The sequence below is a fragment of the Natrix helvetica genome (assembly GCF_964273705.1).
Source record: "Natrix helvetica genome assembly, chromosome: Z".
Classification (NCBI taxonomy): domain Eukaryota; kingdom Metazoa; phylum Chordata; class Lepidosauria; order Squamata; family Natricidae; genus Natrix; species Natrix helvetica.
In genome coordinates this window covers 17,018,100-17,046,093 of record NC_138554.1, presented here as the reverse complement: position 1 = coordinate 17,046,093, position 27,994 = coordinate 17,018,100, and the positions used below count along the sequence as shown (strand labels likewise).

At 43.2% G+C, this 27,994-nt stretch overlaps 1 protein-coding gene across 3 annotated transcripts; it reads right to left on the bottom strand.

Annotated features, from left to right (window-relative positions):
• Nucleotides 1-8: 8 nt before the first annotated feature.
• LOC309401738 (perforin-1-like) lies at nt 9-27,673 on the bottom strand. 3 transcript variants are annotated; one of them, XM_081970927.1, is made up of 5 exons: nt 27,435-27,673; nt 15,639-15,755; nt 15,373-15,452; nt 13,768-14,374; nt 9-2,374 (listed from the first exon to the last, which is right to left on the bottom strand). In XM_081970927.1, the coding sequence occupies exons 4-5, from the start codon at nt 14,322-14,324 to the stop codon at nt 1,273-1,275; spliced, it is 1,659 nt and encodes a 552-aa protein (XP_081827053.1). In that variant the 5' UTR covers nt 14,325-14,374; nt 15,373-15,452; nt 15,639-15,755; nt 27,435-27,673; the 3' UTR covers nt 9-1,272. The 3 variants fall into 3 exon arrangements, with proteins under 3 accessions (XP_081827053.1, XP_081827051.1, XP_081827052.1); XM_081970925.1 differs by lacking the exon at nt 15,373-15,452; XM_081970926.1 differs by lacking the exon at nt 15,373-15,452 and having other exon boundaries at nt 27,452-27,673.
• Nucleotides 27,674-27,994: the final 321 nt, after the last annotated feature.

Here is a 27,994-nt window from a genome sequence, read left to right as displayed (position 1 = left end):
GGACAGATTTGAAGGTTTATTTATGTATGTTTTATATGTGTTTTGCAGATTGTGTTAAATTTTCTGAAATAGCAATAGCATTTATATACCGCTTCACAATACTTTTGCAGCCCTCTCTAAGCAGGTTACAGAGTCAGCCCATTGCCCCCAACAATCTGGGTCCTCATTTTACCACCACCACCACCACCACCACCCCGCGGAAGGATGGAATCTATTACAAGTGAAGCATTGAATTGATTAGTACAGGAAGGATTTGACGGATTCCCGATAGTCTTTCTCTGATCCATATGAAAATATGTTGAATTAATTTCTCACAGCATGCTACTCTGCTTCTCTAATTATAAATACAAAAATATACTACCCATACAGGTTGTGATTATGATGTAGGCAAAAAGGGGGGCCCCATGGCATGTTACTAGTTCACAACAGGGCGGCCCTGATATATACCTGGTCCACGGTATAATTGGACCACGTGAAAAAAGCGCTAGTGCATCATAATAACAAAGACATTAAGAAAAAGAAATGATTGAGCCCATATACATTGGCCTTATTTTCAGGAAGGTCTTATTATTTTTGAGGTACAGGAGGAGGCAAGCGTGGTCACCTCATGGCAGCCGCTGTGTTGCAATATTTTCGGGGAGGGCTTATTTTAGCGCATGTGCTCAAAATCCCAATGGGGCTTATTCTCCGTGGAGGTCTCATTTTCAGGGAAACAAGGTGGATTGCTCCAGGTTCAGATCGGGTGAAGCAGTAGTAGCAGTGGCGGGAGGCTCCGCCCAGCCACCCAGATGCTTTTGCGCATGAACGGACTGGTAGTAAAAAAATTGGAAACCCACCACTGCTATATAGGTAGTTCTTGACTGTCCGAAGTTACAACGGCACTGAAAAAAACTAACTTATGACTGTTTTTTTACACAACTGTTGTATCATCCCCGTGGTCATGTGATCAAAATGTGGATATTTGGCAATACTTATGATAGTTGCAGTGTCCTGGGGTCATGTGATCGCTTTTGAGAACTTTGACCAGCAAAGTCAATGAGGAAGCCAGATTCGCTTAAGGACTGTGGGAAACGTGAATTGGGGTTGTAAATTGAGGAAAGGAGTATACTTTATAGAAATGATCTGTTCAAAAACTCTTTTCCAGTTGTTGTATAGAGGAAAATTGATAGGGATTCCTATTCGATTCTTTCCAAAGCTGAGTAATGCCTTAATTTATCAGTATGAGTCCCACCTATGCAGTATTTAGGTACGGAATCTGTGTGGCCATGAAGTTTAGTGGGCAGGATTAGTGTCATTGAAATAGGAGGTTGGCAGATGCAAAGGGACATAGTCATGGCAGCTGGACCCGGCCAGAGTGGGGGCACATGTCAACACGTAATAGAACCTAACGTGCCCATACTTGAGGTAGCATCTGTGCCAGTAGCTAGGGCCTGACCTCAGCCTCCCGTGACATCGATGCAAGAGGTCATCTTGCCAGACATCGCTGTCCCAAACTTCAATCACAAATTTGTCGTTGCCGTCCAATGTTACGGCCCCGAAGTTCAGAGTTTCTGACCACCGAGGGTTGTTATTCCCACCGATAACCTTAGTGCGCATTTCCTGGTTTTGGAAAAAGAATTTGACGTAGGCATCGGTGGAGGAAAAATGGTCACCCCAAAGACCGGACCCGCTGTCCATATGGAACTTGAGGTAAGCCCTGCCCCGCTCGGTGCCACAACATTTGTCGTTGATGACACCGTTGGGTATACACATGCAAGTGCACTTTTGGACCCAGTTGTTGAAGTTCCTCTGGGGACAGCTTTGGAGACAGTCTCTCCTTAGGGCTCTTCTTTTGATGTAGCTAACGATGGCTTGCTTTAAAAAATTCCTCCTGGGGTCTGTTTTGTTCAACAAGCTGTGCAGAGGTGAAAGGGAATAAGACACCAACCCAGGGGTCCTTTTGGTGCTCTCCATCCACTCGGAGAGATGGTTCATGTCTCTGCTATCTGAGAAGAGCATCTTTTTATGACCGCCCACCACCTCTGTGTGCTGGGTCATGTAATGCTCGTAGAAGCTGGATTTAGATTTCCCGAACCAGAGCTTGGCGCATTCGGAACGGACGGAAAAAGATCCCCAAAGACCTCTATGTTTCAGAGTTGTCTCCAGATCCAAACAGTGTTTGATATTCTCCGCCGTGAACCCCATCAAGGTCATGACACAAGTTTTCAAAGCCAGCAAGTAACGAGCTCGCCCACCTAGATACACCCGGTTGATATAATGGGTGCCGTAGATATTGATGAAATGCTGGTATTCCTCCGGGTCGTGATGGGGGGGCAACTTGCCGATGGCCCGAACAAAATGGAAGGACAGCAGAGGATTCGTTTGAAGCCGCAAACTGCAAAGGAAAATAATAATTAAAAAAAAGCAGGATATTGTCAGCATGACAAGATGGAACTGCTTTGCTTCTTTCAAACCTTTAATGCTTTTCAACTTGCCAATGAACCAGGGGAAGAGAGAGGGAAAAGGGGGAAATGGAATGTGTAGAACGTATGCATAGATTATGAAAACATGGAAGCAGGGGTGGGCTGTTACGGGTTCACCCGGATTTGGGAAAACCTGTAGCTAACGTTATGGCCAGGTTGGAGAACCTCCAAGTCCCACCCCTGGCTGGCCCCTCACCCCACCCTTCCCATCCCACCAACCTCTCCCAGGAGTTGCCACACAGCCCATTTTGGATGTGAGATAAGTGCAAGGCCTGTGCGGAGGCTCAGGGAGGGAGGAAAATGGGCCTCCTAGAAGTTCTGGATGGCCGGAAACAGGCTCGTTTCCAGCCTCCAGAAGGCCTCCGGAGCCCAGGGGAAGGCAAAAACAGATCCCCCTGCCGTGGTGCAGGAGGCCACGCCCACCCATCAACTGGGCAGAGAACCTGTTACTGAAATTTTTGAAGCCTGCATGGAAGCCATCAAGGCCATCACTGCAGGTGCTTGAGAAAGAGATGGACTGTTCCCATAACAAAAGAACGTCTCATAACTATACAATGTGATCCAACAGGGGTGGGGAAGAAGAAGAAAGTATTGTTTAATTGGGCGAGCATTTGTGCGAGAAACCAGAGCTGGTTTGGTTTTTTCAGTACCAACATAGTGTATCCAATAAAGTTTTACTTCTGGGAATTGCAATTCTCCAGAGAGTTTTTCCTTGTTTTGGGTATGCTAATTGGACAGTTCTGTGTCAAAAGCAACATGCCAAATCACATTTCCTGCCTTAGCATTCAGCATGAGAAAGGAAGGTGATGCAACAGCCATGCTGAAGGTCAGAGGGTGTCTGATGGTCAATTAATGGGTAGGAGTTCATGTGGCGTGTTTTCTGGTTAATCTTTGAAAAGATTCTCTGAAAATGGGGAAGCCCTTTTTATTTTTTCTGCCATGACACCAAAGAATACTTTACTGAGAGTGTAACAGTCAATACAAAGTAATCCTTAATTTATAACCATTTGTTTCGTGACCAAAGTTATAACAGCACTAAAAAAGAAGTAACTTACTGCCAGTTTTCACAGTTAACAATTGTTGAAGCGTTCCTGTAGCCGTATGATCAAAATTCAGGCAGTTGGCAACTGGTGTGTATTTCTGATAATTGCACTGCCCCAGGTTCATACGATCAGCATTGGTAACCGTTCTAACTGGCCTCCGATAAGCCGAGTCAATAGGGGAAGCCAGATTTGCTTAATGACCATGTGATTCACTTAACAATTACAGTGATTCACTTAACAACGGTGGCTGAGAAAGCCGTAAAAGGGGGCAAAACTCACTTAACCACTGTCTTGCTTTAACAATGGAAGTTTGGGTGTTCTGTAAGTCAAGAAGTACCCGAAACCTGCAATTTATTTTAAAGGTAAACCATAATAAGTATCTGTTGTCACCTACAATAAATATCTGTCATAGATACTGACTTTATTGCCTGTAATTATGGTGCTTCTCTACCTAGCTAAATCGTGTCTAAATTTTTTACTGTTACCAAGTTCCTGGTTATGAGTTTGAAGGTTTCGTCCTGTGGTTTATTACGGTGTTTGAAGTCTGACATCAGATCAGGAGTGGGCTTCAAAAATTGCAACAACGGGTTCTATGCCCCAATGGTGGATGGGCATGGCCTAGTCAGCCTCCTGCACCATGATGGGGGGGGAGGGACACATTTTCCACGCTCCCCAGGCTCCAGAGGCTTTTCTGAAGCCTCCGGGAGGGCAAAAACTGCTCCCCCCCTCAGAGGCTAGAAACAGATCCGTTTCTGGACTTCCGGAACTTTCAGTGGGGCCGTTTTTCACCCTCCCCAGGCTCTGGAGGCAATTATTTGAGCCTCTGGGAGGGCAAAAATTGTTTCCCTAGGGCTCCGGAGGCTTTCTTGAAGTCTCCGGGAGGGCAAAAACTGCTCCCCCCCTCAGAGGCTAGAAACAGATCCGTTTTTGGACTTCTGGAACTTTCAGTGGGCCCGTTTTTCACCCTCCCCAGGCTCTGGAGGCAATTTTTTTGAGCCTCTGGGAGGGCAAAAATTGTTTCCCTAGGGCTCCGGAGGCTTTCCGGAGGCTGGAAATAGGTCCATTTCTGGAATTCTGGAACCTCCGGTAGGCCATTTTCCCCTCCTCCCCGATCCTCTGCATGGGCTCTTCACTTAACTGTCATGATGAATGGGCCACGTGGAGACCATAGGACGGGGCAGAGTGGGCGGGGGGGGGGGGCAGCCAGGGGTGGCATGTGAGTGTTCGCCAATCCTCACTAGAGGATCACCCGAACCCGTGCGAGCTCCCACCAGCCCACCCTTGCATCAGATCATACCTTTCCAGGGGTGATTTGGTTTAGCGCCCAAAAGTATACCCTGTTAACCAAAAACGGGGTCTGAAGTGTTTTGGCCCTGGAAGCGGCTGTTTAACCTGAAATGCCGTCTCCTCAACTCTTCAAACTGCTTCCAGTTCAGAGGATTTATTTTCAAGAGACCATCTAACTGCCCCCTAAATGGTATGGCCCAGAGGGGGCATAGAACATTCTGGAGTTTTATGGAACGTTCTATTCCATTCCTGAATCAGTCCGTTTTGTACATCTTTTGTGGTAATAATGGACCTCACTAAAAAAAAACATAGTCCTGGTTTTAGCTGTGACATTCTCATTTTTCAAATTCTTTTATGCTATTTTCGACATTGTAAGCCGCCTGGGGTTGCTGGATAGTGTGATAGGCGAGATATAAATTTAATAAACAAACAAACAAACAAACAAACAAACAAACACAGATAATCCTTGATTTGCAACCCCAATTGAGCCCCAAACTTTCAACGCTGAGGAAGAAATACTATTTAGGGAGCTTTTCCCCTTTCTCCTTTCTCTATACCGAAAGTCCTCGACTTTCTGTGACTTTTCTTGCCACAGTTGTTAAGTGATTCACTGCAGTTGGTAAGTTGGTAACACAGTTGTTAAATGAATCTGGCTTCCTCCGTGGCTTTGCTTGGTCAGAAGGTTTCAAAAAGTAATAACATGACCCTGGGGAGACGGCAGGCATCCTAAGTACATGTTAGTTGACAAGCATCCAAAATTCTGAACACGTGACTGTGGGTATGCTGCAAGAGTCATAGATACGGGGAAAAAAATGTCCTAAGTCACTTTCTTCAGTGTGTTGTAACTTAGAATGGTCCCTAAACAAATGGTTTAAAGTTGAGGACTAGGTTTAAATGAGAAGCGCTCTATACCGAAAGTCCTCGACTTACAACAGTTCACTTAATGACCATCCAAAGTTACAACCTTTGCAGCCCCCTCCACCTCTTGATCATTGATCAAAATTCAGATGCTTAGCTACTGGTTCATATTTATGACGGTTGCAGTCTCTTGGGGTCATGTTGTCCCCTTCTGACAAGCAAAGTCAACGGGGAAGCCAGATTCATTTAACAAGCCTGTTACTAACTTAACAACTTCAGTTATTCACTTCACAACCGTAGCTAGAAATGTCATAAAATGAGGCAAAAACTCACTTAATAAATGTCTCATTTAACAACAGAAATTTTGGACTCATTTGTGGTTGTAAGTTGAGGACTGCCTGTTTTAGGCTTCTCTGTTCCAAGAACATTCCTAATCCCATCAGTCACTGACTTAGTCCAATCTCTAAATCAATTATTTTGGCAGCACGTTATTTATATCAATACGTTGAAAGTTTGGAATTACAGGTAGTCCTCATCCTACAATAGTTCATTTAGTGACCATTCAAAGTTAAATTACTGGGGAAAAAAGGGACTTACAACCAGGGGTGGTATTGACTTACCTTCCCTACCGGTTTGCAAATGCGAGCGTGCACACCCACCCATGCGCTGAGGCTTCCGCACATGTACTTTGGCTAAAAAAAGTGCCTAAATGAGACGCCACAGAGCTGGGATGGGTGGGTGGGGCCAGCCACAATTTCCACTATCGGTTCAGGTTCAGGCGACCACCAGGTGTGTCATTGACTTACCTTCCCTACTGGTTTGCAAATGTGAGCGTGCACACCTGCGCATGCACTGAGGCTTCCGCGCATGTACTTTGGCTAAAAAAAGTGCCTAAATGGAATGCCATTGAGCTGGGGTGGATGGGTGGGGCCAGCCACAATTTCCGCTACCGGTTCAGGTTCAGGCGAATACCACCTCTGCTTATGACCATTTTTCTCACATTGATCATTGCAACATCCCTATGGTCACATGATCAAAATTCAGACACTTGTCAACTGACTCATATTTATGACCTTTGCCCCGCCCTGTGGATCATGGGACTTCTTTTTATGACCTTCTGGCAAGCAAAGGCAATGGGGGAGCAAGATTCACGTCATAACCGTGCCACTCGCTTAACAACTGTTGTGGTTCCCTTAACCACTGTGGCAAGATAGGTCATAAAGCGGGGCAAAACTCACTCAGGAAATGTCTCACTATTGCCACACAAATTGTGGGCTCAATTGTGGTCGTAAATTGAGGACGACCTGTACTGAGCCTCTCCTTGTTCCCTCCAGGAGGTATCTGGCATCCGAAGAAACTTTACTCCCAAATAATTGGCGGAGCTCCATGTCTTCACTAGCTGTACTAGCAAGCAAGGCGTAACGGCATAGTCTGGCTGGCATTGTGGCACCCAAGCAGTGCATGTTGCTATTATACTTTGGCAGCAAGTCCATTAATAGAAATGTTTGCTTTCTTTTTAAGTAACTCTTATCTCTATCCTTTTCTTTTAGAACTAAGAACAAACAATGTCTTTGCAGTTGCCTTTGTGTGGGTGTTCTATATCTCAGTTGACCAGATGGATGTAACCCTGTCCGAGCTTGTTATGAGATAAATTTTTACTCCCTTGGGATTTAGTTGTCTGGATTGATTATCTATTCCCCCCGCCCCCCCAACTCCAAATGGAGCCAGGGAAATGCGTTGGAGAAAGCAGAATGAGGAACATTAGCCGAGCACAGCGACCTTATTCCTAAAATTGATTGTAGCTACTCAGCAAACAGTAGTATGGGCTGTTGGTTTGAGATCCAAGTGTGGCAATTTGGTCATAAATGTTTCATCACCATTTGAGGGGTCATTGCCAGTGCACTTTGAATTGTTCTTGTCTTTCAAAGTGGACTGACAATGTTTCCTCGAATGGTGACGAAACGTTTGCCGCCAAATTGCTAAGCTCAGAGCTCAAACCAACAAACCAACCTAAGCTACTAATATTCAAGCACATTTCAAACAGTAGTACCATATTTTTCGGAGTATATAACGCTCTGAAGAATAACACGCACCTAGCTTTTGGGGAGGAAAACAAGGGGAAAAAAATCTGCCTCTGCCTCCCAGCAATTTGCCTTGTGGAGCAAACAGCAAGTTTCACTTTCAATTTCAGCATGGGCCTCCTGATCATCAGCTGTTTCAGGCTGCAGGGATTGCCATAGCTGAGTGATGGCAAACCTTTTTTGGCTGCCAAGCCAAAAAGGGGGGGGAGCTGAGGGGGGGTCATGTGCCAGTGTGCCACACCCACAATGCTATGCGTGTTACCCCCCCAGCGCTCATGCGCGCAATCAGCAACCCCATGCTTTTGGCGCAGTTCTTTCACCCTCCCCAAGTTCCAGATGCTTTCGAAGAGCCTGGGGAGGACAAAAGCAGCCTCCCCCGCCCCTCTGGACGCCCTCCGGAGGCCTCAGGAGCTTCCCTGAAGCCTCTAGAGGGCGGAAAACGGACCTACAGGGAACCCGGAGGTTCAAGAATATTGACTTCTGGTTTGTCTGTAGGGCCGATTTGGTTCCGGAGGACGAAAATCGTCCCTACAGACAAACCAGAAGTCACCATTCCCGAACTTCCAGGTTCCCCGTAGGTCCGTTTTTCGCCTTCCGCAGCCTTCAGGGTCCTTCAGGAGGCTTCTCCGGAGGGCAAAAACCAGACCTATGAGCAAACTGGAAGTGGCTTACTCCGAAAAATATGGTATCTTTGGTGAGGAGAGCCCTTGAAATTCTGATGCTTGAGATGATCCCCAAAAAATGTTCGGAAATCCTATCTGGAATACAGCAGTTATTGAACTCATATCCATAAACCCTCATTCTTGGCTACGTTCAGCTATAGCCTACCATCCAGCCTGTTGCAGATAATCCTCAATTTATTCATTACTGACTGCTCAAAGTTACAACAGCCTATGACTTATGCCCGTGACCTATGTCCATTCTCACACGGCCGTTGCAGTATCCTCGAGGTCACGTAATCAGAATTTGGATGCTTATGTAGGACAGTTGCAGTGTCTCAGGGTCACGTGATCCCCTTTTGCGACCTTCTGACAATCAGAGTTAGTGGGGAGGCCTGATTTACTTAACAACCGCATGACTAATGTAACTGCAGCGATTCACGTAACAACTGTGGCAAGAAATCTCATAAATTGTGGCACGATTTACTTAACAACCGTCCTGCTAAGCAATGGAAATTCAGGGTTCAATTTGGGGGTCAAAAGTCGAGGACTTCCTGTATTTGCATCAAAACACAAAAGTGGGTTGTGCACATTGTGCACTCAGATGCAATGGAGAAAAATAGTTGTGGGTCTCCTTCACCGTTTTGATTATGTCCATTAAACAGACTCTCCTAATTAACACAACTGATAGATTCATACCAGAGGTCAAATAAAACGGGTCAAAATTGCCTTGGGATACCTCTCATTTTAACTGCCATGAGTGTGTAACACAATTCAGAAAAGCCAACACAGTTCTAGGCTGCATAAACAGAGGGATAGAATCAAGATCACGTGAAGTGTTAATACCACTTTATAATGCCTTGGTAAGGCCACACTTGGAATACTGCATTCAATTTTGGTCGCCACGATGTAGAAAAGATGTGGAGACTCTAAAAAGAGTGCAGAGAAGAGCAACAAAGAGGATTAGGGGACTGGAGACTAAAACATATGAAGAATTGTTGCAGGAATTGGGTATGTCTAGTCTAATAGAAAGAAGGACTAGGGGAGACATGATAGCAGTGTTCCAATATCTCAGGGGTTGCCACAAAGAAGAGGGAGTCAAACTATTCTCCAAAGCACCTGAGGGCAGGACAAGAAGCAATGGGTGAAACTAATCAAGGAGGGAAGCAACCTAGAACTAAGGAGAAATTTCCTGACAGTTAGAACAATTAATCAGTGGAACTACTTGCCTCCAGAAGTTGTGAATGTCCCAACACTGGAAGTCTTTAAGAAGATGTTGGATAGCCATTTGTCTGAAGTGGTATAGGGTTTCCTGCCTAAGCAGGGGGGTTGGACTAGAAGACCTCCAAGGTCCCTTCCAACTCTGTTATTCTAACCCTTCAATCTACTCCCCCCAGCAAACTAATTTTGAATGGAAATACAGCAACACGGTGCCTCCAACTTTGATGTTATGGAATTGTTCCTAGAGGACTTTATAGCTGGTGAAATCAAAAGCATTTGGGGGATTATGGAGAGACAACAGCTATCTTGTTGGTCTTTGAATAAAGATTACTTGTCAGGATGACTAAGACTAATTCATTCCCCCAACCAGTCCTAAAACAAGAATGAATGGATTTGGACACCGGTGTCTTCTGAGGTAATTGCAATCATGACATCAACACGCATCAAGCATCTTGACCCCAAAGCTGATATTGGTAGTTGGCAATAGTTACCCCAAACCTCTGAGATCTATCATGAGCTGGGCAATTTTTTAATGTTACATGTAATAACAGCGGCTAGAATTACATATGCACAAAATTGTAAAAATGGAGGTGTACCTTCAGATGAAATGGTAATAAATAAAATATTAGAATGTGCCGAAACGGACAGGTTAACAATGGAACTTAAAGATAAAGAAGAAACAGAATATTACTCAATATGGGACTTATAGTATAATTGGCTAGATAATAGATGCAGAGTTTAGAAAATTAATAATGAAAGAAGATTAACAAACTAGAAACAAATACAGGTACGAAGTTATATAGAATAATACATATTGCAAGCAATATCCTTATTAGATTGTATGCAACTGTAAATCAAAATATATAGAGTGATAAATGTCTAGAGAGCTATATAAAGCTATGGAAACTACGGGTATAGTAATGTTATACACTATTATGTATTTAAAAAGAGACTATACTATATGATTAAGAGGAAAATGGATGTGATTAGAGTGCATAACATCCTATATGTTTAAAAAGGATTTGATACAATCAGTATACCGCTGTTGCAAAATTGAAATTGTGATGTAGAATAAAGGAAAATGTGCAATAAAAATATGTTTTTTAAAAAAAAAGAGCTAAGCAAGTTTTTGTTATAGTATTCATTGCCTGTTGGATGCTCCACAATAAAAGAGAATATTTGTAGTTCAGGGTTGAAATGAAGGGTCTTTGATGCTCTCCAAGCTGGCTCATTTTGCTGTCAATATATACTAAGAACAAACGTCACTCCTTAATAGCACTGAAGACCATCCCAAAGGTGCTTTTTAAAGAAACAACTGGACTTCCTTCTTTTCCTTGAAGATGTTGTCACTTCTCATTCTTGAATGGGAAGCAAGATGTCTTCAAGGAAAAAAAGAAAGTCAGTTGCCTCACTTTTGGGATAACCATGACCTGGATGACTGAGAATCTCCATAGACATTTAGCACTGATGATGTTACCTATTTGGGTAATGAAACGTCTGCAATGAAACAATCAAGTTCAGAAGAATAACGCCCAGGGCTGGATTTAGATGAAAAGAGGCCCTAGGCCAGGAGTGTCCAAACTTGGGAACTTTAAGACTTGTGGACTTCAACTCCCAGAATTCCCCAGCCAGCCATGCTGGCTGGGGAATTCTGGGAGTTGAAGTCCACAAATCTTAAAGTTCCCAAGTTTGGACACCCCTGGCCTAGGCTATTACACATATGGGGCCCTTTCACCTCCCATTTTTAAGTTTGTAAATTGCATGAGAGATAATAAAATACATCATGACTGTGATATATATCAATATATTAAATGAAACATGTTGTAATTAGTACTAACCTTTATAAAAAATGTGGCACGGATAATAAATAAAAATAAAAGGCCCCTCTTGATCTTGAGGCCCTAGGCCAGCGATGGCGAACCTTTTTTGGCTCGCATGCCACAAGTGGGGGGAGTGCGGGGGGGGGTTCGTGTGCAGGCGTGCCGCACCCATAATGCAACGCGCGATCCCCTAGTGCGCATGCGCGCACAATGCCCCCCCCATTTTTACATGCTTTTTTCGCCCTCCCCAGGCTCCAGAGGCTTTATAGGAACCTGGGGAGGGCGAAAAGAGCCTCCCCCCCCGGAGGCTTCAGGGAACGTCCGGAGGCTTCCCTGAAGCCTTCGGAGCGCTTAAAACGACCCTCTTTGCTCGGAGGGTGGTTTTAAGTGCTCCGAAGGCGTCAGGGAAGCCTCCGGACGTTCCCTGAAGCCTTCAGAATGCTTAAAATGACCCTCCGAGCACTTCCGGTTTGCTCGGTGGGTGGTTTTAAGTGTCCCTGAAGCCTCTGGGGGGGGGAGGCTCTTTTCGCCCTCCCCAGGCTCCTATAAAGCCTCTGGAGCCTGGGGAAGGCGAAAAATAGCTTTTAAAAAGGTGAACTCACGCGTGCCATAAGTTCGCCATCACGGCCCTAGGCTGAAGCCTAGTTAGCCTATAGGGATACCCGGCCCTGATAAAGCCCCCCATCCCCACCCACCCCGTTTTCCACGATAGGTTCTGATCAACTCCAATTCAGGGGGATGGAGCTGAAATTCCTTCTTCATCATCCAAGAGACGTTCAGCATTTAATAGCTTTGGGATGGGATTTGGACAGGTGGATTCAAATTAGAGTTCTCCCACTGAGGATCAATGGGATTCCTCAAGGAGTCTATTATTATTAACAGTAGTAGTTTTATTAGTAAAGTCGTATTTATTAAATTATTGACATACAATAAATTTTTGGAACAACGTTGTTCCAAACATTTATTGTATGTCAATAATTTAAAAACTACTAATAAAATTTAATAAATAAATACTAAATTTCAGATTGTTCCACGAACAGTCTGAAATTTCACCCAGATATTGATGGAGTGATGAAGAAATGGAGTACCCCTGACTAAATAATCTTTCAATGCTAGTGGGACTAAGGTTGTTTATATGTAGATTTATTTCTCTGTCTGTTGGAACAATTACTTACGTACATTTTTGATCACAGTGGGACCAGTAGCATTTAACTACGGTCTTAGAATTACAACAGTTTATTTACCGAGAGTGCAAAGTTACAACATCACTGAAAAAAGTGACATGACTTTTTTTCACACTTACAACCATTGCAACACTTGATCAAAATTGGGATGTTTGGAAACTGGTTCATATTTTTGATGGTTGCAGTGTCCCAGGATGATGTGATTCACTTTTGCAACCTTCTGACAAGCAAAATCAATGGGGAAGCCAGATTTACTTAACAACTACGTTGCTAACTCAACAATTGTAGTGATTCACTTAACAACTGTGGCAAGAATGGTTGAAAAATGGGGCAATACTCATTTAACTAATGTCTCAATTAGGCACAGAAATTTTGGGCTTGATTGGGGTCCTACCAGAGGTGATTTTCTGCCAGCATTTTTGGCCTCCCAAAACTCCGCCCCTTCATCAAAATGGCGTGTTAGCCTTTAATGAAACGAACAAAAAAACGGCCTTTTTTGCTCATTTTTGCTCCCCCCCTCCAGCCCCCAGGATCACTCAACAAGCCTCCTAAAGGCTATGCATGCCTTTTTTTTTTGACAAAAAAATGGGCCCGTATTCGTGAAAAACGGGCCTTTTTTGGGAGGTCTGCAGAGTGCAAAAACTTTTTTTTATTTGCCTCTTCAAAATCTTGGTGCGTCTTATACTCCGGTGCAACTTATACTCTGAAAGATACGGTATTTCCTTTGGGGGCAAACTCTGAAATTGTTGTAACAAATTCCATAGCATCTCCTGAAAAGGGTTTTTTCTTCCCCCTCCAGCAAATTGGCTACTGCAGCTCCTCCCTCTGTTTATGCTTTGAAGTGGTAACCGTAACAGAGTTGGAAAGGACCTTGGAGGTCATCTAGTCTAACCCCCTGCTCATGCAGGAGACATGTACTAGGGATTCGAACAGTGGTGAGATTCAAATAATTTAACAACTGGTTCTGTGCCCTAATGATTTCTTCCAAGAACCAGTTCACCAAATGGCTCAGAAAGTTAACAACCAGTTCTCCCGAAGTGGTGCGAACTGGTTGAATCCCACCACAGGATTCAACCACTGAACTTTCTGGTTGACAAGCTCAGTGTCTTAGCCACTGAGCCACCTAGTCAAGCTAAGTGCTTTGATGCTTACCTGTAATGTTCGCATTCGATCTCGTTCCTCAGAAAGCTGTACCTGTCTTCGCGGGTTTTTTGATATGCGAAAATGGCCATATTAGAGTGAGAGCCGGCAAAAGCCACCTGAGCTTTGGAAAATCCCAGGTCCTCCTTCATGAAATCCTCGACCAATTCCATTTTCCAGTCATTCTTGACTTCTTTGGCTACTGCGTTGGCCACATCTATATCTAACTCGTCCACAAAGTTGTTTGCTTCTCGGTGGCAGTTTCCCTTCTGTCGCCAGTCCACCCCAACCAGGGGAAGTCTCTGCAGCTGCTTACCTAGATTATGATTCAGACACAGGGTACATGTCCCATTGGGTCCCTGCCACTTGCTGATGTCCGCCACGTAAGCCCCTTTCTTCTCCAGAGTGGTGATATCAACTCCCTCCCCAATGAAATTATGGCCTGGTACGAAGTTGACATGATTCTTGCAGACATGTCCGGGGTAGGTATCGCATTCGCTATTGTGGAAAGAGAGGGAGAAATGGAAGGAAGCAAGGTAAACCATGAAGAAGAGATGAAGCTTGGACATGTTCCTCAGAAAGAGTTCCTTCTTCTTAGGCAGTTCGTTTCTGAATTGTCCTGAGGAGAGAGAAAAAAGCAACAGATGTTGTTTAGGGCTGGGATTTGGAAGTGTGACAAAACATTACAGAATATTTGAACAACAACTTTCCTACAGTGAAGCTGTGAGGTATCTCATTAAAGCAGCTTGTCGGCACAAGAAAGGGAAAGTTAGGTGGTGATGATGATGGGCACTACATTATTTGATATTAATTTTGGAGGTCCACTGGGGAGTCTCCAATTTTTAATGGACCACAAATGGTCCAGACGTTTCATATGGTGCATATTTGGATAAAGCTGACCAATAATGATTCACTAAGTAAATTCCATGGCTGAGTATGCACATGAATGCAGTAGGCTGCACAATGAAGCAGCTATTTGAGATAGAATAGAATAGAATAGAATAGAATAGAATAGAACAGAACAGAACTAGAAAGATCCTTGGAGGTCTTCTAGTTCAACCCTCTGCTCAAGCAGGAGACCCTATACCGTTTCAGAGATATGGAAGTCTTTTCTTTAAAGTCTTTTCTTTAAAAAGATGATGAAGCACCCACAATTTCTGAAGCCAAGTTCTTCCACTGGTTAATTGTTTTCACTGCTAGGAAATTTCTCCTTAATTCCAGGCTGCTTCTCTCCTTGATTAGTTTCCATCCATGGCTTCTTGTCCTGCTCTCTGGTGCTTTGGAAAAATTAAGTTGACCTCCTCTTCTTTGTGGCAGCCCCTCAAATACTATCATGTCATCCGTGTTCCTTCTTTTCTCTAGACTGGCCAAACCCAAACCCTCCCAACCGTTCTTCATATGTTTTAGCCTCCAGCCTTCGATCATCTTAGCTGCTCTTCTCTGCAATTTTCCCGAAGTCTCAACGCCTTTTTTTGTAATGTGGTTACCAACACTAGATGCAATACTGCAGCTATGGAAGTCACCATTAGAGGCTTTGTTCCAGAATCCCCATGCAAGCGTTGGCATAACCACCACCAACATCATATCATCCATTCCCGTCGGGAGTTAGCCACTTGCCTTTTTCTGAACATGGATTCTATCTTAATAGCTTGGTAACAGCTAGAAATCCACCATGGCTGGTTTTGTTCTGTGAGAAGCTGCAAGAAAGGGACAAGTTTCCCTCATTCTTGCATTCTAAAGAAGTCAGAATGACAATCTTCCCTTCCCTCCTTTCACCTTTAATCTACAATTGTCTTTTGGTGTCTCCTATCATCACAGCCTCCCTCCCGCTGTCTGCTTGACGGTGGCTGGGAAATCAAGATTAGATATGTATAGAAACTTACCTTCGCTTCCTTCTTTAGACAAGCAGGTCTATTCCGATGACCAATTCTGCAAATTTCCTTCTCGCTCCGTTTGCTTTTCACTTCTTCCCTGTTCTAGCACGTGGGAGGGCTAGGATTCTAGTGGAGATTTTAGAGAAAGGGAGAGAAAGAAAAAGAGGGAAAAACAATAAGCAGCGTATCCAACTTGCCTTTGCAAAGGCAAAGAGCATTTGGTGTGTTCTTTCGTTTCACTTTTCCTTCTAAGTTGACCGCATTCCTGTCTGGAATCCAGAGCTGGAAAGGACCAATTGGTATTTAAATTTTTTCCACATGAATGATTATTTGTTACATTTAGCAAGTTTCTCATGAGACTTCTTTGTGAATTGGGCAATCCCCTTTGGGTGGATTGTGGGAGTAATGGGATGGGATTCAACAAAGAACATGATTTTACCAAAAGAAGAAAGAGGCCTTCAAGGGGGAATATTTTTGCCAGAAGGACCTTTGTATTTACAGTAATCTTCACTTTTAAAAGAAAATAAAAAAATAGAGGTGGCCTCCTATCAATGGGGCTTTAAATCCCTGAGCGACAAGCCAGAAACTTTTGTGTGAATTGTCATATCTCATTTAAAATCTGAATGCTGATTTGTGTATTTTGATCTACAATACAAACAGAAAATCGGGCACTGTCTTCTTATAAACGACAGGCCAGGTTAGTAGTTACGTCATTAGAAATCTTTGGTGTCTCCCTTTGTGTTTCATGAGGAGAAAGCTTTATTCAGAGAGCAAAAGAAGCATTTTTAAAGGAAGAACAAATGCACAAAGGGGGAAAAGGGACGTGGTGGCTCAGTGGCTAAGATGCTGAGTTTGTTGATCAGAAAGGTCGGCAATTTGGCGGTTCAAATCCCTTGCACTGCTCCCGTTACTTGCCCCAGATCCTGCCAACCTAGCAGTTTGAAAGCATGTTAAAAATGCAAGTAGAAAAATAGGAACCACCTTTGGTGGGAAGGTAACAGCATTCCGTGCATCTTTGGCGTTTAGTCATGCCATCCACATGATCATGGAGACGTCTTTGGACAGCGCTGGCTCTTTGGCTTTGAAACTAAGATAAGCACTGCCCGCTAGAGTTGGGAATGACTAGCACATATGTGCGAGGGGAACCTTTCCCTTTCGTCTAAAGAGAAGGACTAGGGTTGACGTGATAGCTTATCAAAGATAGATTATCAAAGAATTTTTATTTTTTATTCTCTTACATACCATTTTAAGTATACATTCACATGATTGTTATATTTCTTTACTGTTATCATCCCTTTCCCTTTAGAAAATGGATAAAAAATCGGAATGCGAAGTACAAGAGATTTACAGCTATGAATATTTTTTTTCTGGCACTTCATTTCGTTGTTACAAATGGTTGAGTGAATTATATTACTTGAACAAAAAGATGTAAAATTAAAGAGAGCACAAATATCTGGAATAATACTCCTTAGGAATATAGATAAAAAAAGATTATAAATTACAATCCATTGTATGCACACTGCTAAAGTACCTTCTGATTTAAAGCATTATACAATGCAGAAATAATAAGGTTATACGCAAAGAGAAACCTATATTTTGCATATGATAGAAATCTACATAAGGAACTGTATTATAGAAATGATTTCCAAACTAAGTGATAGTGGGTATCAGATTTACTTTTACAAGAGAAGATTGTTCTAAGTAAGAAAGCGGATTCTCACAAGTTAAACATTTAACTGCATAATGAGATCAATTTTCCAATGTAAAGCATTACATATCTTCACAGCAGTTAAGGTACCCAAAGGTGATTCAGTATAGTTTATGTGAATACATGTTTAGTAAAAATTAAGATTATTGCAGAAAAAAGTAATTCAGCTTTTAGAATTTATCCCATTCTCATGTAAACCATTTTTTTTGTTTCATTGTTGTGCCTTACCACATTTTCACCAAATACAAAAACAATATCTGATCAGATCATTATATTTACCATCATTTTTAGAAAATTATCTATCCATTTGACTAAGCAGAACTGGAGTAAAATATCAAGGATCAGGGGTGATCCTAGCAACATAAATTTTGGGCTCATTTGTGGTCGTACATCAAGATTACTTTATATGTTTTAAATAAGAAAATAATCCTTACCAGTTGTATGGCCAGATTTTTCCCCCTCTTTCTTATGTTGCAAAATGCTCTGAACTCTGCTACTGGTTCACTTCGCACATATGCGCACCGCAGACACTAAGAAGCCTTTTCTGAGTCTGCAAATGTACTTAGAACAGCGGGGGAGGGGAGGGGGGACAGCTGTGCCACACAATTTACATTTGCTAGAAAGCAGGATTTCCTGCTTTCGAATTAAATCGAATTAATCAGCGAATTAAATCACAGCTGATTGGCGTCGCATAGCTGATCGTCGGAACTTTTAAAAAAAACTTTTTAAAGCATTTTTTTTACTACCTATTCGCCCAAACGGGTAGTAAAAAAATACTAAAAAAAGTTTTAAAAAACATTCCGACGATCAGGTGTGCCGTGCATATTCTAGCGAATATACCGTATTTATTCGAGTATAACGTGCACACGTGTATAACGCGCACCCCCTAATTTTTGATTAAAAATTGGTATAAAATTTTGTTTCACACCAAGCATTGTAATTGACAAAAATCCTGGAGAAACCACCCCCCCCACGTCGTCCCTTCCACCCAGCCCTCACGGCCGCAGGTTGCTCACCTCCCCCGTTCTTGTAACACAGGTAGGGAAAGCGCCACACGTTGCCTAGCCCCACAGCGAAGCCCACGCAGGACATGATGAAATCCATCTGCCGGGTCCAAGTCTCTCTCTCGCGGGGCAGCAAGGCCAAGGTCGGCTTGCAGGAGTCCACGGCCTCCCCTTTGCTCCCGACTGAGGCTCCTTGGCACATGGCGGCTGCGGGGGGTCCCGTCTTTTTGTCCTGCGGTTCGACCGAGACGCTGTAGATGCTGCTGCCGCCTCCGCCTCCGCCGAAGCCCCCTTGACCATGGTGCCTGGGGGGATTCCCGAGTCCCGGTCGCCCCCTTCCAGACGGATCGAGATCCTGCCGACTGGAGGAAGAGAGTGGGAGGCGGGTCCTGTGAACGGCGGCAGCAGCGGCGGCAATACTCGCAACTCAGCTGCCTGCTGCCTTTCCCCTCCTTTGTCTCCCAGCCGGGGCGGCCCGCCGCCGAGTTGCGACTATTGCCGCCGCTGCGGCCGCCGTTCACAGGACCCGCCTCTCACCCTCGGTCCTGTGAACGGCGGCAGCAGCGGCGGCAATAGTCGCAACTCGGCGGCAGGCCGCCCCGGCGTGGGCTTCGCCGTGGGGCTAGGCAACATGTGGCGCCCCAGCTGGGAGACAAAGGAGGAGAAAGGCGGCAGGCAGTTGAGTTGCGAGTATTGCCACCGCTGCTGCCGCCGTTCACAGGACCCGCCTCTCACCCTCTTCCTCCAGTTGGCAGGATCGAATGCTTCAGGGGCTACCATGCCAAGTAAATTTTCCCCAGCCGCCACTGCCACCCCAGCCCAGCCCTCGTTTATAACGCGCACCAGTGGTGGGTTTCAAAAATTTTTGGAACCTACTATGTGGGTGTGGCCTCCTTTGTGGGAGTGGCTTGCCAGCCATGTGACCTGGTGGGAGTGGCTTGCCAGCCATGTGACCGGGTGGGAGTGGCTTGCCGGCCATGTGACCGGGTGGGAGTGGCTTGGCAGTCATGTGACCGGATGGGAGTGGCCAAGACAATGTCACTGAATTTTTTGCCCCAATGAATGATCTACAAAAAGAAAATATAAAAAAGAAAATTTATTATTTTGTGCACTTACTACTTAAATAAGATTAAAATAAGTACACAAAACAATAAAAGAGCTACTTACAGAAGGTAAGTAGCTTACTACTTACTACTTGTATTTCAAAGGGAATAAATACATATTTAATTTTACACATGTTAACAGCTGTTGGAATTGTGTTTGCACAACAGTGGAAAAAACAAAGATATGAAAATGAATAAATATTAGAATGTGCAAGAATGAATAAATTGACAATTAAAACCAAGAAGGCTTTGAATACTTTTTCACGTGGAATTTGTTTTATCAATTGCTAACTAACAGAAACAGCAATTAGAAATCTAAAAGTATGAAAGAAAACACCAATTATGAAAGGAAAGGTCATTAAAATGTATAAGGAAATATTATTAGTACTTGATCATTATTAATGTGTAGATAACTGCAGGACATTACATACCCACAAACACAAACTATGACAGTGCCAGGAAAACACACACACACACACACACACAAAAACAATTCCCCCCCAAAAGACTGCAGATAAAACCAGTTTTTTTCCCTAACCCTAAGAACAGGAAAGACAAAGCCACAGGAATAAAAACCATCAAGGCATTGTGGGAAATTATAAAGGACAGTGCCAGGAAGCTCACAGAACCAGCAACCACCTCACAATTACCTAAACAACCAGGTATCACACAGAAACACACAAAATCTGGCAAAGCTGCCTTGCACCAACCTGGCCTGCCCATAGAAAAGAAGCCACCTTGAGACACATACCATACACCAACCTGTACACTTAAAAGCAACATATTGCATCACAAATAAAACATTTGCAAAAAGGAATAACATTTCTTGTAATAAACATTCTATAAACAATAAATAAATAAAAATTCCCTAAAAATAATTAAAAACCACCAGGTTCAGAGAACACCAAAGGACCCCACAGTCCTCTCCCTCCTTATCTTTTTCCTTTTTGTCCTTCGACTTCTCCTCCTCCTCCTTTCCCCACAACCCCATCTAGCACTGATGATGTTACCTAGTTTGGTAGTGAAATGTCTGTAAAAAAAACCACCAAGCTCAGAAAGCAGCAAGGATCCCACTTTCCCCCACCTCCTCCCTCTTTCTCCTTTTTGTCCCCCCCCCCCAAAGACTGCAAATGAAACCAGTGTTTTTTCCCCCCTAACCCTAAGGACAGGAAAGACAAAGCCACTGGAATAAAAACCATCAAGGCATTGTGGGAAATTATAAAGGACAGTGCCAGGAAGCTCACAGAACCAGCAACCACCTCAGAATTACCTAAACAACCAAGGTGAAACACATTAAATGTGGCAAACCTGGCCTGCCCATAGAAAAGCACCCACTTTGAGATATATAAACCTGGTCTGAACACTTTTAAGCAACATATTGCACCACAAAGAAAACATTTGCAAAAAGGAATAACATTTCTTGTAGTAAATATATTTTATAAACAATTAAAACATAAAAATTCCCAAACAATAATTTAAAAAAGATATTCTATAAATAAATAAAAATCCTTAAAAACCATTGTTAAGTATTCCACCAGCAATAATTTATACTATAACTATTTTAAGATATTGTACCAACTGTAACCATTATTCCACCAGCAATAATTTATACTGTAACCATTTCAAACTATTCCACACACAATAATGTAAAATGAAAGCATTAAAAACATTCAATACACAATAAATTACAATAAAACAATTTAAAACAATTCTATACACAATACATTTTAAAGTATTGAGTATAGAATATTTTAAAATGGTTTATTTTAATTTATTTTGGATAGAATCTCTTTTAAAATAGTCTGAGACAATTTAAAAAAAGAATCCATACACAATAAATTGAAGTAAACCATTTTAAAATATTCTATACTCAATACTTTTAAGTAAAATTATTTAAAAAAATTCTATGCACAATAAATAAAATATTATTTTAAAATACATTAAAAAAATAAAAGAAAAAAAACCAGGTTACTTACCAGCAGGCAGAATCAGCAGCTCTCCGATGCTGCAACAGGCAGCAGACAGGCAGAGAGGCAGGAGGACAGGTAAGACTGTTTAAAACTGCTTAGGGCTTAGCCAGCCAGGCGAGGCTGGAGAGGGGAGGGTGGGGGGCTTTTGGCCTAGCCTCGCAGAGGCTTGCCGCCCACGCCAGCCCGGTGCTTCATCGAGGAGCCTTTCCTCGGCGAAGCTAGCTTCCTGGCGGCCGCGCGTTCCATGCGACGCCGGCGCTTCGTCCCAGAAAGGCCCAGCGGCCTTTCCCGGGCGAAGCTAGCTTCCCGGCGGCCGCGCGTTCCACGCAACGCCGGCGCTTCGTCCCGGAAAGGCCCAGAGGCCTTTCCCGGGCGAAGCTAGCTTCCTGGCGGCCGCGCGTTCCATGCGACGCCGGCGCTTCATCCCAGAAAGGCCCAGCGGCCTTTCCCGGGCGAAGCTAGCTTCCCGGCGGCCGCGCGTTCCACGCGACGCCGGCGCTTCGTCCCGGAAAGGCCCAGAGGCCTTTCCTGGGTGAAGCTAGCTGCCCACCGCCCGCACGGCCCACGCCAGCCCGCCGCTTCAGCGAGGGAAGGCCTAGAGGCCTTTCCTCGCCGAAGCTAGCCTCCCGCCCCCCCTCGCGCTTAGTTGCTTACCTGAAGGAAGCAGCAAGCTCCCAGCGAAGAGAAGGGAGTTTTGAAATGGAGGACAACCCGCTTTTAAACGGGTCGCCTCCAGCCCGCTCACTGATTGGCTGAACTCCAGCCAATCAATGAGCGGCTAGCTGGGCTAGCTAGCTTAGTGCGGACGGGCGGGGGAGCGAGCGAGCTCCGTTGGGATGGCAAGGGGGATAAAGTGACAGGACCGGTGCCGGTTCCCGGTTACTTCCGGGTCCGGTTACTTCCGGGTTCGGTCTTCAACCGGTTCGTGCGATCCGGTGCGAACCGGTAGGAACCCACCACTGACGCGCACCCAAACTTTGACTTCTTTTTTTGGTACAAAATTTTGCGCGTTATACTCAAATAAATACGGTAAATCACGTGGTACAGCTGATTGTTGCACAGCTGACTACTGGTTTGCCTGAATCGGTAGCAATTTTTACTACAGGTTTGTGTGAACCAGCCGGAACCGGTAGAATTTCACTCCTGCCAAGGATACAGAAAGCTTTATTTCTTATGCATTCTTTTTTTTTAAAAAAATACTGGTTATTCACTTAGTCCTCAACTTACAATTGGTTGTTTAGATGCCATTCAAAGTTATGATGGATCTCCTCAACAGTATAGGTAGTCTTCGACTTACAGCAGTTTGTTTAGTGACCGTTCAAAGTTACAACTGCACTGAAAAAAATGACTTATAACCATTTTTTTACAGTTACGACCTTTGCAGTATCCCCAGGATCACGTGATCAAAATTCCCTTTTTGTACTGAAATCTTCTTTTTTTCCCATTTCAGCTCCGATTCTGATAGCACTCACTAAACAAACTTGGGGCAAGAAAGAAGGACACATTTCTTATCTTCTGAACTTCTGACTTTGTTTGAGGCTGATTCAGTCAACATGGGACATACAAGTTTATTGTACAAAGGTATATTTACCAGTTAGGTATATTTCCTAATACTTAATTGCCCAGAGTTGGTTGGAAGATGGGCAGCTATATAAATGTTTTAAATAAATAAACAAATCAATAAATAATTCTCCTAACTCGCCTTTTGCTTCCTGAAAGTTCAGTGCATTTTTAAAAAGAAGAACCCATAGCTATAATCCTACAATAGTTAATTATTTTATTTTATTCATAGCAGCTCTGCCAAACAATTCTCCATCAAGTATATCAGATATGGTATGGGGGTGGGGGATGGGAGGAGGAGAGGCTGGAAAAGGCTATCAAAATAACAACAACAATTCTTCTGATTTTATGGTTCTTACAATTAGTCATGATGATCTCATCTGGCTTCAAAGTTCTAGGAAACCACATCATCACTCATGTAGGTGATTTCTACTGTTTGCCATTACAGAGTAGCTACTCCCAGGGACCTAAGACTGCTGAGATACTCAAAGACAGAACAGATAAGGAGGTTATATTTTATCTTGAAAGCTTGTTCAATTTGCCTTAAAGATTCTCCACCATTATTTTCTGTCTCCCAGTCCACTGACTGCAAATTGTAACGGGTGAGAAATATCTGTGGGATGAGCAATGTAGCTTGGAAGTGCCGTGATACAGTGGTGGTTTCCTTCTGATTCGGACCGGGTCGGCCGAACTGGTAGTGTTCTGGCGGCTTGGGTCACTGGAACTGGCAGAGACCCAGGCCTGCCATGCCCCCGAACCAGTTCTCCAGGCAGCGCCATAGGTGCCGCCATCTTGTTTTTCAGTTCTGCACATGCGCAGAACAATTTTTATTGTAGTGCACATCTGCGCACAGCACGCCCATCAGTGAACCAGCGGTAGTGGCTGCCAGAACCCACCCCTGGCACAATGGCCTAGAGGTTTGAGCACTCACCTCACAATCACGAGGCTGTGAGTTTGATCCTAGCTAGTGGCAGATACTGTATTCCTGTCTCCTGGCGCAAAGAGAAAATATCTGCTATGAACTCCGTGTAGGTGTCAGGAAAGTCATCCGGCCGGTAAACACTCATGCCTCGTCTCAACTCTACTAAAGAGCTGGTGGTGACTGCCGGCTGGCTGCAATTTGGCAGTTCAAATTTCACCAGGCTCAAGGTTGACTCAGCCTTTCATCCTTCCAAGGGTAATCCACTTAAAGAGCGCTGCAAAGCACTCTGAAGTGGTATATGTCTAAATGCTACTGCTATTGCTATTACAGGGTCATTAAAAGAAAAAAATAGCAATATGGCTTGGGATCATATTCCCATAAACTATACTGAATCACCTATGGATATCTTAACTGCTATGAAGATATTGAAGGCTTTACATTGGAAAATTGATCTCATTCTGTAGATAAATGACTAACTTGTGAGAGTCTGCTTTGTTACTTAAAACAACCTTCTATCTAAAAGTAAATCTGATATAGAATATCATTCAGTTTGGAAACCATTTCTAGAATGCAGTTCCTTATGTAGATTTTTACCATATATATAATATGGATTTCACTTTGCACAGAGTCTTATTATTTCCATATTGTATAATGCTTTAAATCAGAAGACACTTTAGCAGTGTGCATACCATGGATTGTAATTTATAATATTTTTCTTATCTGTATTCAAATGAGTATTATTCCAGATATTTGTGCTCTCTTTAATTTTACATCATTTTTTACAAGCAGTATAATTCACTCAATCATTTATAATAAACAAATGGAATGCCAAAAAGAAAAAAAAAACATCATAGCTGTGCATGTCTTCCGTACTTCACCTTCCAATTTATAATCCATTTAATCCAATTTCTCTCCTCTACTTTTCCATTCATAACTCTGAGTGCCATCACCTGAATATCATTAAGTAGGAAATATCGCAAGAGAGAAGTTTCAATGTCTAATACAACCAGATAGTCAGCTTGGACTACTTCAGAGTCCTCACTGAGATTTTGTTAAAGTGTCAACTCTATCTCACAGCTACATATGAAGACTAAAGTACATTACCGAAGAGAAGAAAATATGCCCAAATCATTCAGCAGCTGCAAAAAGAAAGAAAGAAAAAGCCAATGCAGTCTTGAACTGTATCAACAGAGGGATAGACTCAAGATCACGTGAACTGATAGTACTACTTTATGATCCACTGGTAAGATCACATAAGGAATACTGCATCAAGTTTTGGTCACCATAATACAAAAAAGATGTTGAGATCCGACAAAAAATGCAGAGAAGAGCAACAAAAATGTTTAGCGGATTGGGGGATAAAACAAATGAAGAATGGTTACAAGAATTGGGTATGTCTAGTCTAAAGAGACTTGGGATATGGTAGCTCAGTGGCTAAGATGCTGAGCTTATCAATCAGAAAGATGAGCAGTTCGGCAGTTCGAATGCCTAGCGCTGCATAACCGAGTGAACTCCTGCTGTTTGTCCCAGCTTCTGCCAACCTAGCAGTTCGAAAGCATGTAAAAATGAAAGTAGAAAAATAGGAACCACCTTTGATGGGAAGGTAACAGCGTTTTGTGCGCCTTCGGCATTTAGTCATGCCATAGAGACATCTTCGGACAGTGTTGGCTCTTTGGCTTTGAAACGGAGATTAGCACCTCCCCCCTAGAGTAGGGAATGACCAGCGCATATGTGTGAGGGGAACCTTTATCTTTACCTGTAGTCTAAAAAGAAGGACTAGGGCTGACATGATAGCAGTCTTCCAATGTTTGAGGATATGTCCATAGAGATAATGGGGTTGATCTATTCTCCAAAACACTGAGAGGAGGACAGGAAGATCATCAAAGAGAGATCCAAGCTAGATCCAACCATTGTTGGGAGAAATTTCCTGACAGTGAGAAGAATTAATCAATGGAATAGCCTTCTTTCAGAAGAGGCATATTTTCCATCACCAGAGGTTTTATGAAGAGATTGGATAGCCATTTGTCTGGAGTGGAATAGGGTCTCCTACTTAAGCAGGGGGTTAGACTAGAAGACCTCCAAGATCCCTTCCAGCACTGTTATACTGTAATATTTAATGTTACAGAATATGTAACATTTATTACATAAATATTACAGGATATTACATATTCTGTAAAGTTCAAGATGATTTTGCAACCTGGAGAAGAAAAAGGGAAAAGAAATCTGGCCATACAACTGGCAAGGATTACTTTCTTATTTAAAACATATAAAGTAATCTTGATGTACGATCACAAATGAGCCCAAAATTTATGTTGCTAAGCAAGGCAATTGTTAAGCGAGCCACGCCCCATTTTATGACCATTTTCCAGAAGTGGTATTCAGTCAGTTCTGACAGGTTCTGAAGAACTGGTAGCAGAAATTTTGAGCAGTTCGGAGAACCGGCAAATAGGCTGGCCCTGCCTCGGCTGCCTCCCAGCTGATCTTCTTCTGTTGCCCCGAACAGGAGAATGGAGCTGGAAAGCAGGTTTGTGGGGTGGGGAGGGAATGGGATTTTGCAGTATCCTTCCCCTGCCACTCCCACAAAGCCACTCCCACAAAGCCACGCCCACAGAACTGGTAGTAAATTTTTTGAATCCCACCACTGTCTTTTTTGCCATGGTTGCTAAGCAAATAACTTAACAGTTGTTCAGTGAATCATGTGATCGTTAAATGAATTTGGTTTCCCCAACTGACTTTGCTTCCTAGAACCTCCCTAAGAAGGCTGCAAATGACCATCACAGAACCTGGGACACTGCAAGCATTGTAAATACCATGCCAATTGTCAAATACTTGAAGTCTGATCATCTGGCTGTGAGGATGCTGCATCAGTCTTAAGTGTGAGAACTGGTCATAAGACACTTTTTCCAGTGGCATTGTAACTTTGAACACTATGAAATGACTGGTTGTAAGTCAATGACTACATTTATAGCCACTCATCTTATAACTAGACTAGACTAGACTAGACTAGACTAGACTAGACTAGACTAGACTAGAATTCTTTATTGGCCAAGTGTGATTGGACATACAAGGAATTTGTCTTTGGTGCATATGCTCTCAGCGTACATAAAAAGACAAGATACTCTGTTTCCCCCCAAATAAGACCTTCCTGGATAATAAGCCCAATCGGGTTTTTGAGAGCATTCACTAAAATAAGCCCTCCCCTGAAAATACGACCTCTCTGAAAACATTGCCACACAGCAGCAGCAGCCATGAAGTGACCACGCTCACTGCCTCATGCACCTCAAAAATAATAAGATTTCCCTGAAAATAAGGCCCAAGTGCTTATTTTGGGGGTCAAAAGAAAATAAGACCCTGTCTTATTTTTGGGGAAACACAGTACATTCATCAAGAATCATAAGGCACAACACTGAATGATAGTGATAGAATACAAATAACTATCTGGGCTGCTCCCAATCAAAAGTTAAAGCAGCATAAAAACTATAAAACTAAAAACATTAGAAACATCAGAAAAGAACAAAAATCTGGTGCCAAATCAAACCTCTGACGTGCAGTCACCTATAGCAGTTGTCTCTGTGATTTGAGGATGATGCTCCATTGAAATTTCACTGATTTGAGCCCAAAAGTAAATTACTTAAGATCTTCAGTTGTGTTCACATGTAGTTCATCCGTCAGTGAGTCCTTTCATTTAAGTAGATTTCATTCCCAGTTTAAGATGCACTCTAATTCGATCCAGACAGTTTTGACTAGTTTCAGATCTGTTTGGATGTCAGGACACTGGGAGGCTTTATATTTTTGAGCGACCGTAGATATTGCAGATAACCATTAGCCAATCCACATTTGCTTTCACTGGTCAACAGCTGACTAAGGATGAGGCTAGCCAGAAATTACCACCCTGTTGGGTCCCTGCCTAAACACACATCCCTTCCTCCTGTTAGAACCATTTGTTTATGTTCTGTACTTGCCAGGATGACCCAAATCCTTTGCCTTCCAAACTCCGATTCTGCCAGTTCTTCATTTGAGCCTTTGCAGAACACGAGCTAGAGCAAGTACAGAACAAATAATCCTTTTAAGATCCAGGAGCAATTTGTTGATATTCCA

Excerpts from the sequence above, each read along its gene's own strand:
- LOC309401738 (XM_081970927.1), bottom strand. The coding sequence starts at position 14,324 with ATGTCCAAGCTTCATCTCTTCTTCATGGTTTACCTTGCTTCCTTCCAT. Across the intron at positions 2,375-13,767 it reads ATCGAATGCGAACATTACAG|TTTGCGGCTTCAAACGAATC; the intron begins GTAAGCATCAAA and ends TTTCCTTTGCAG.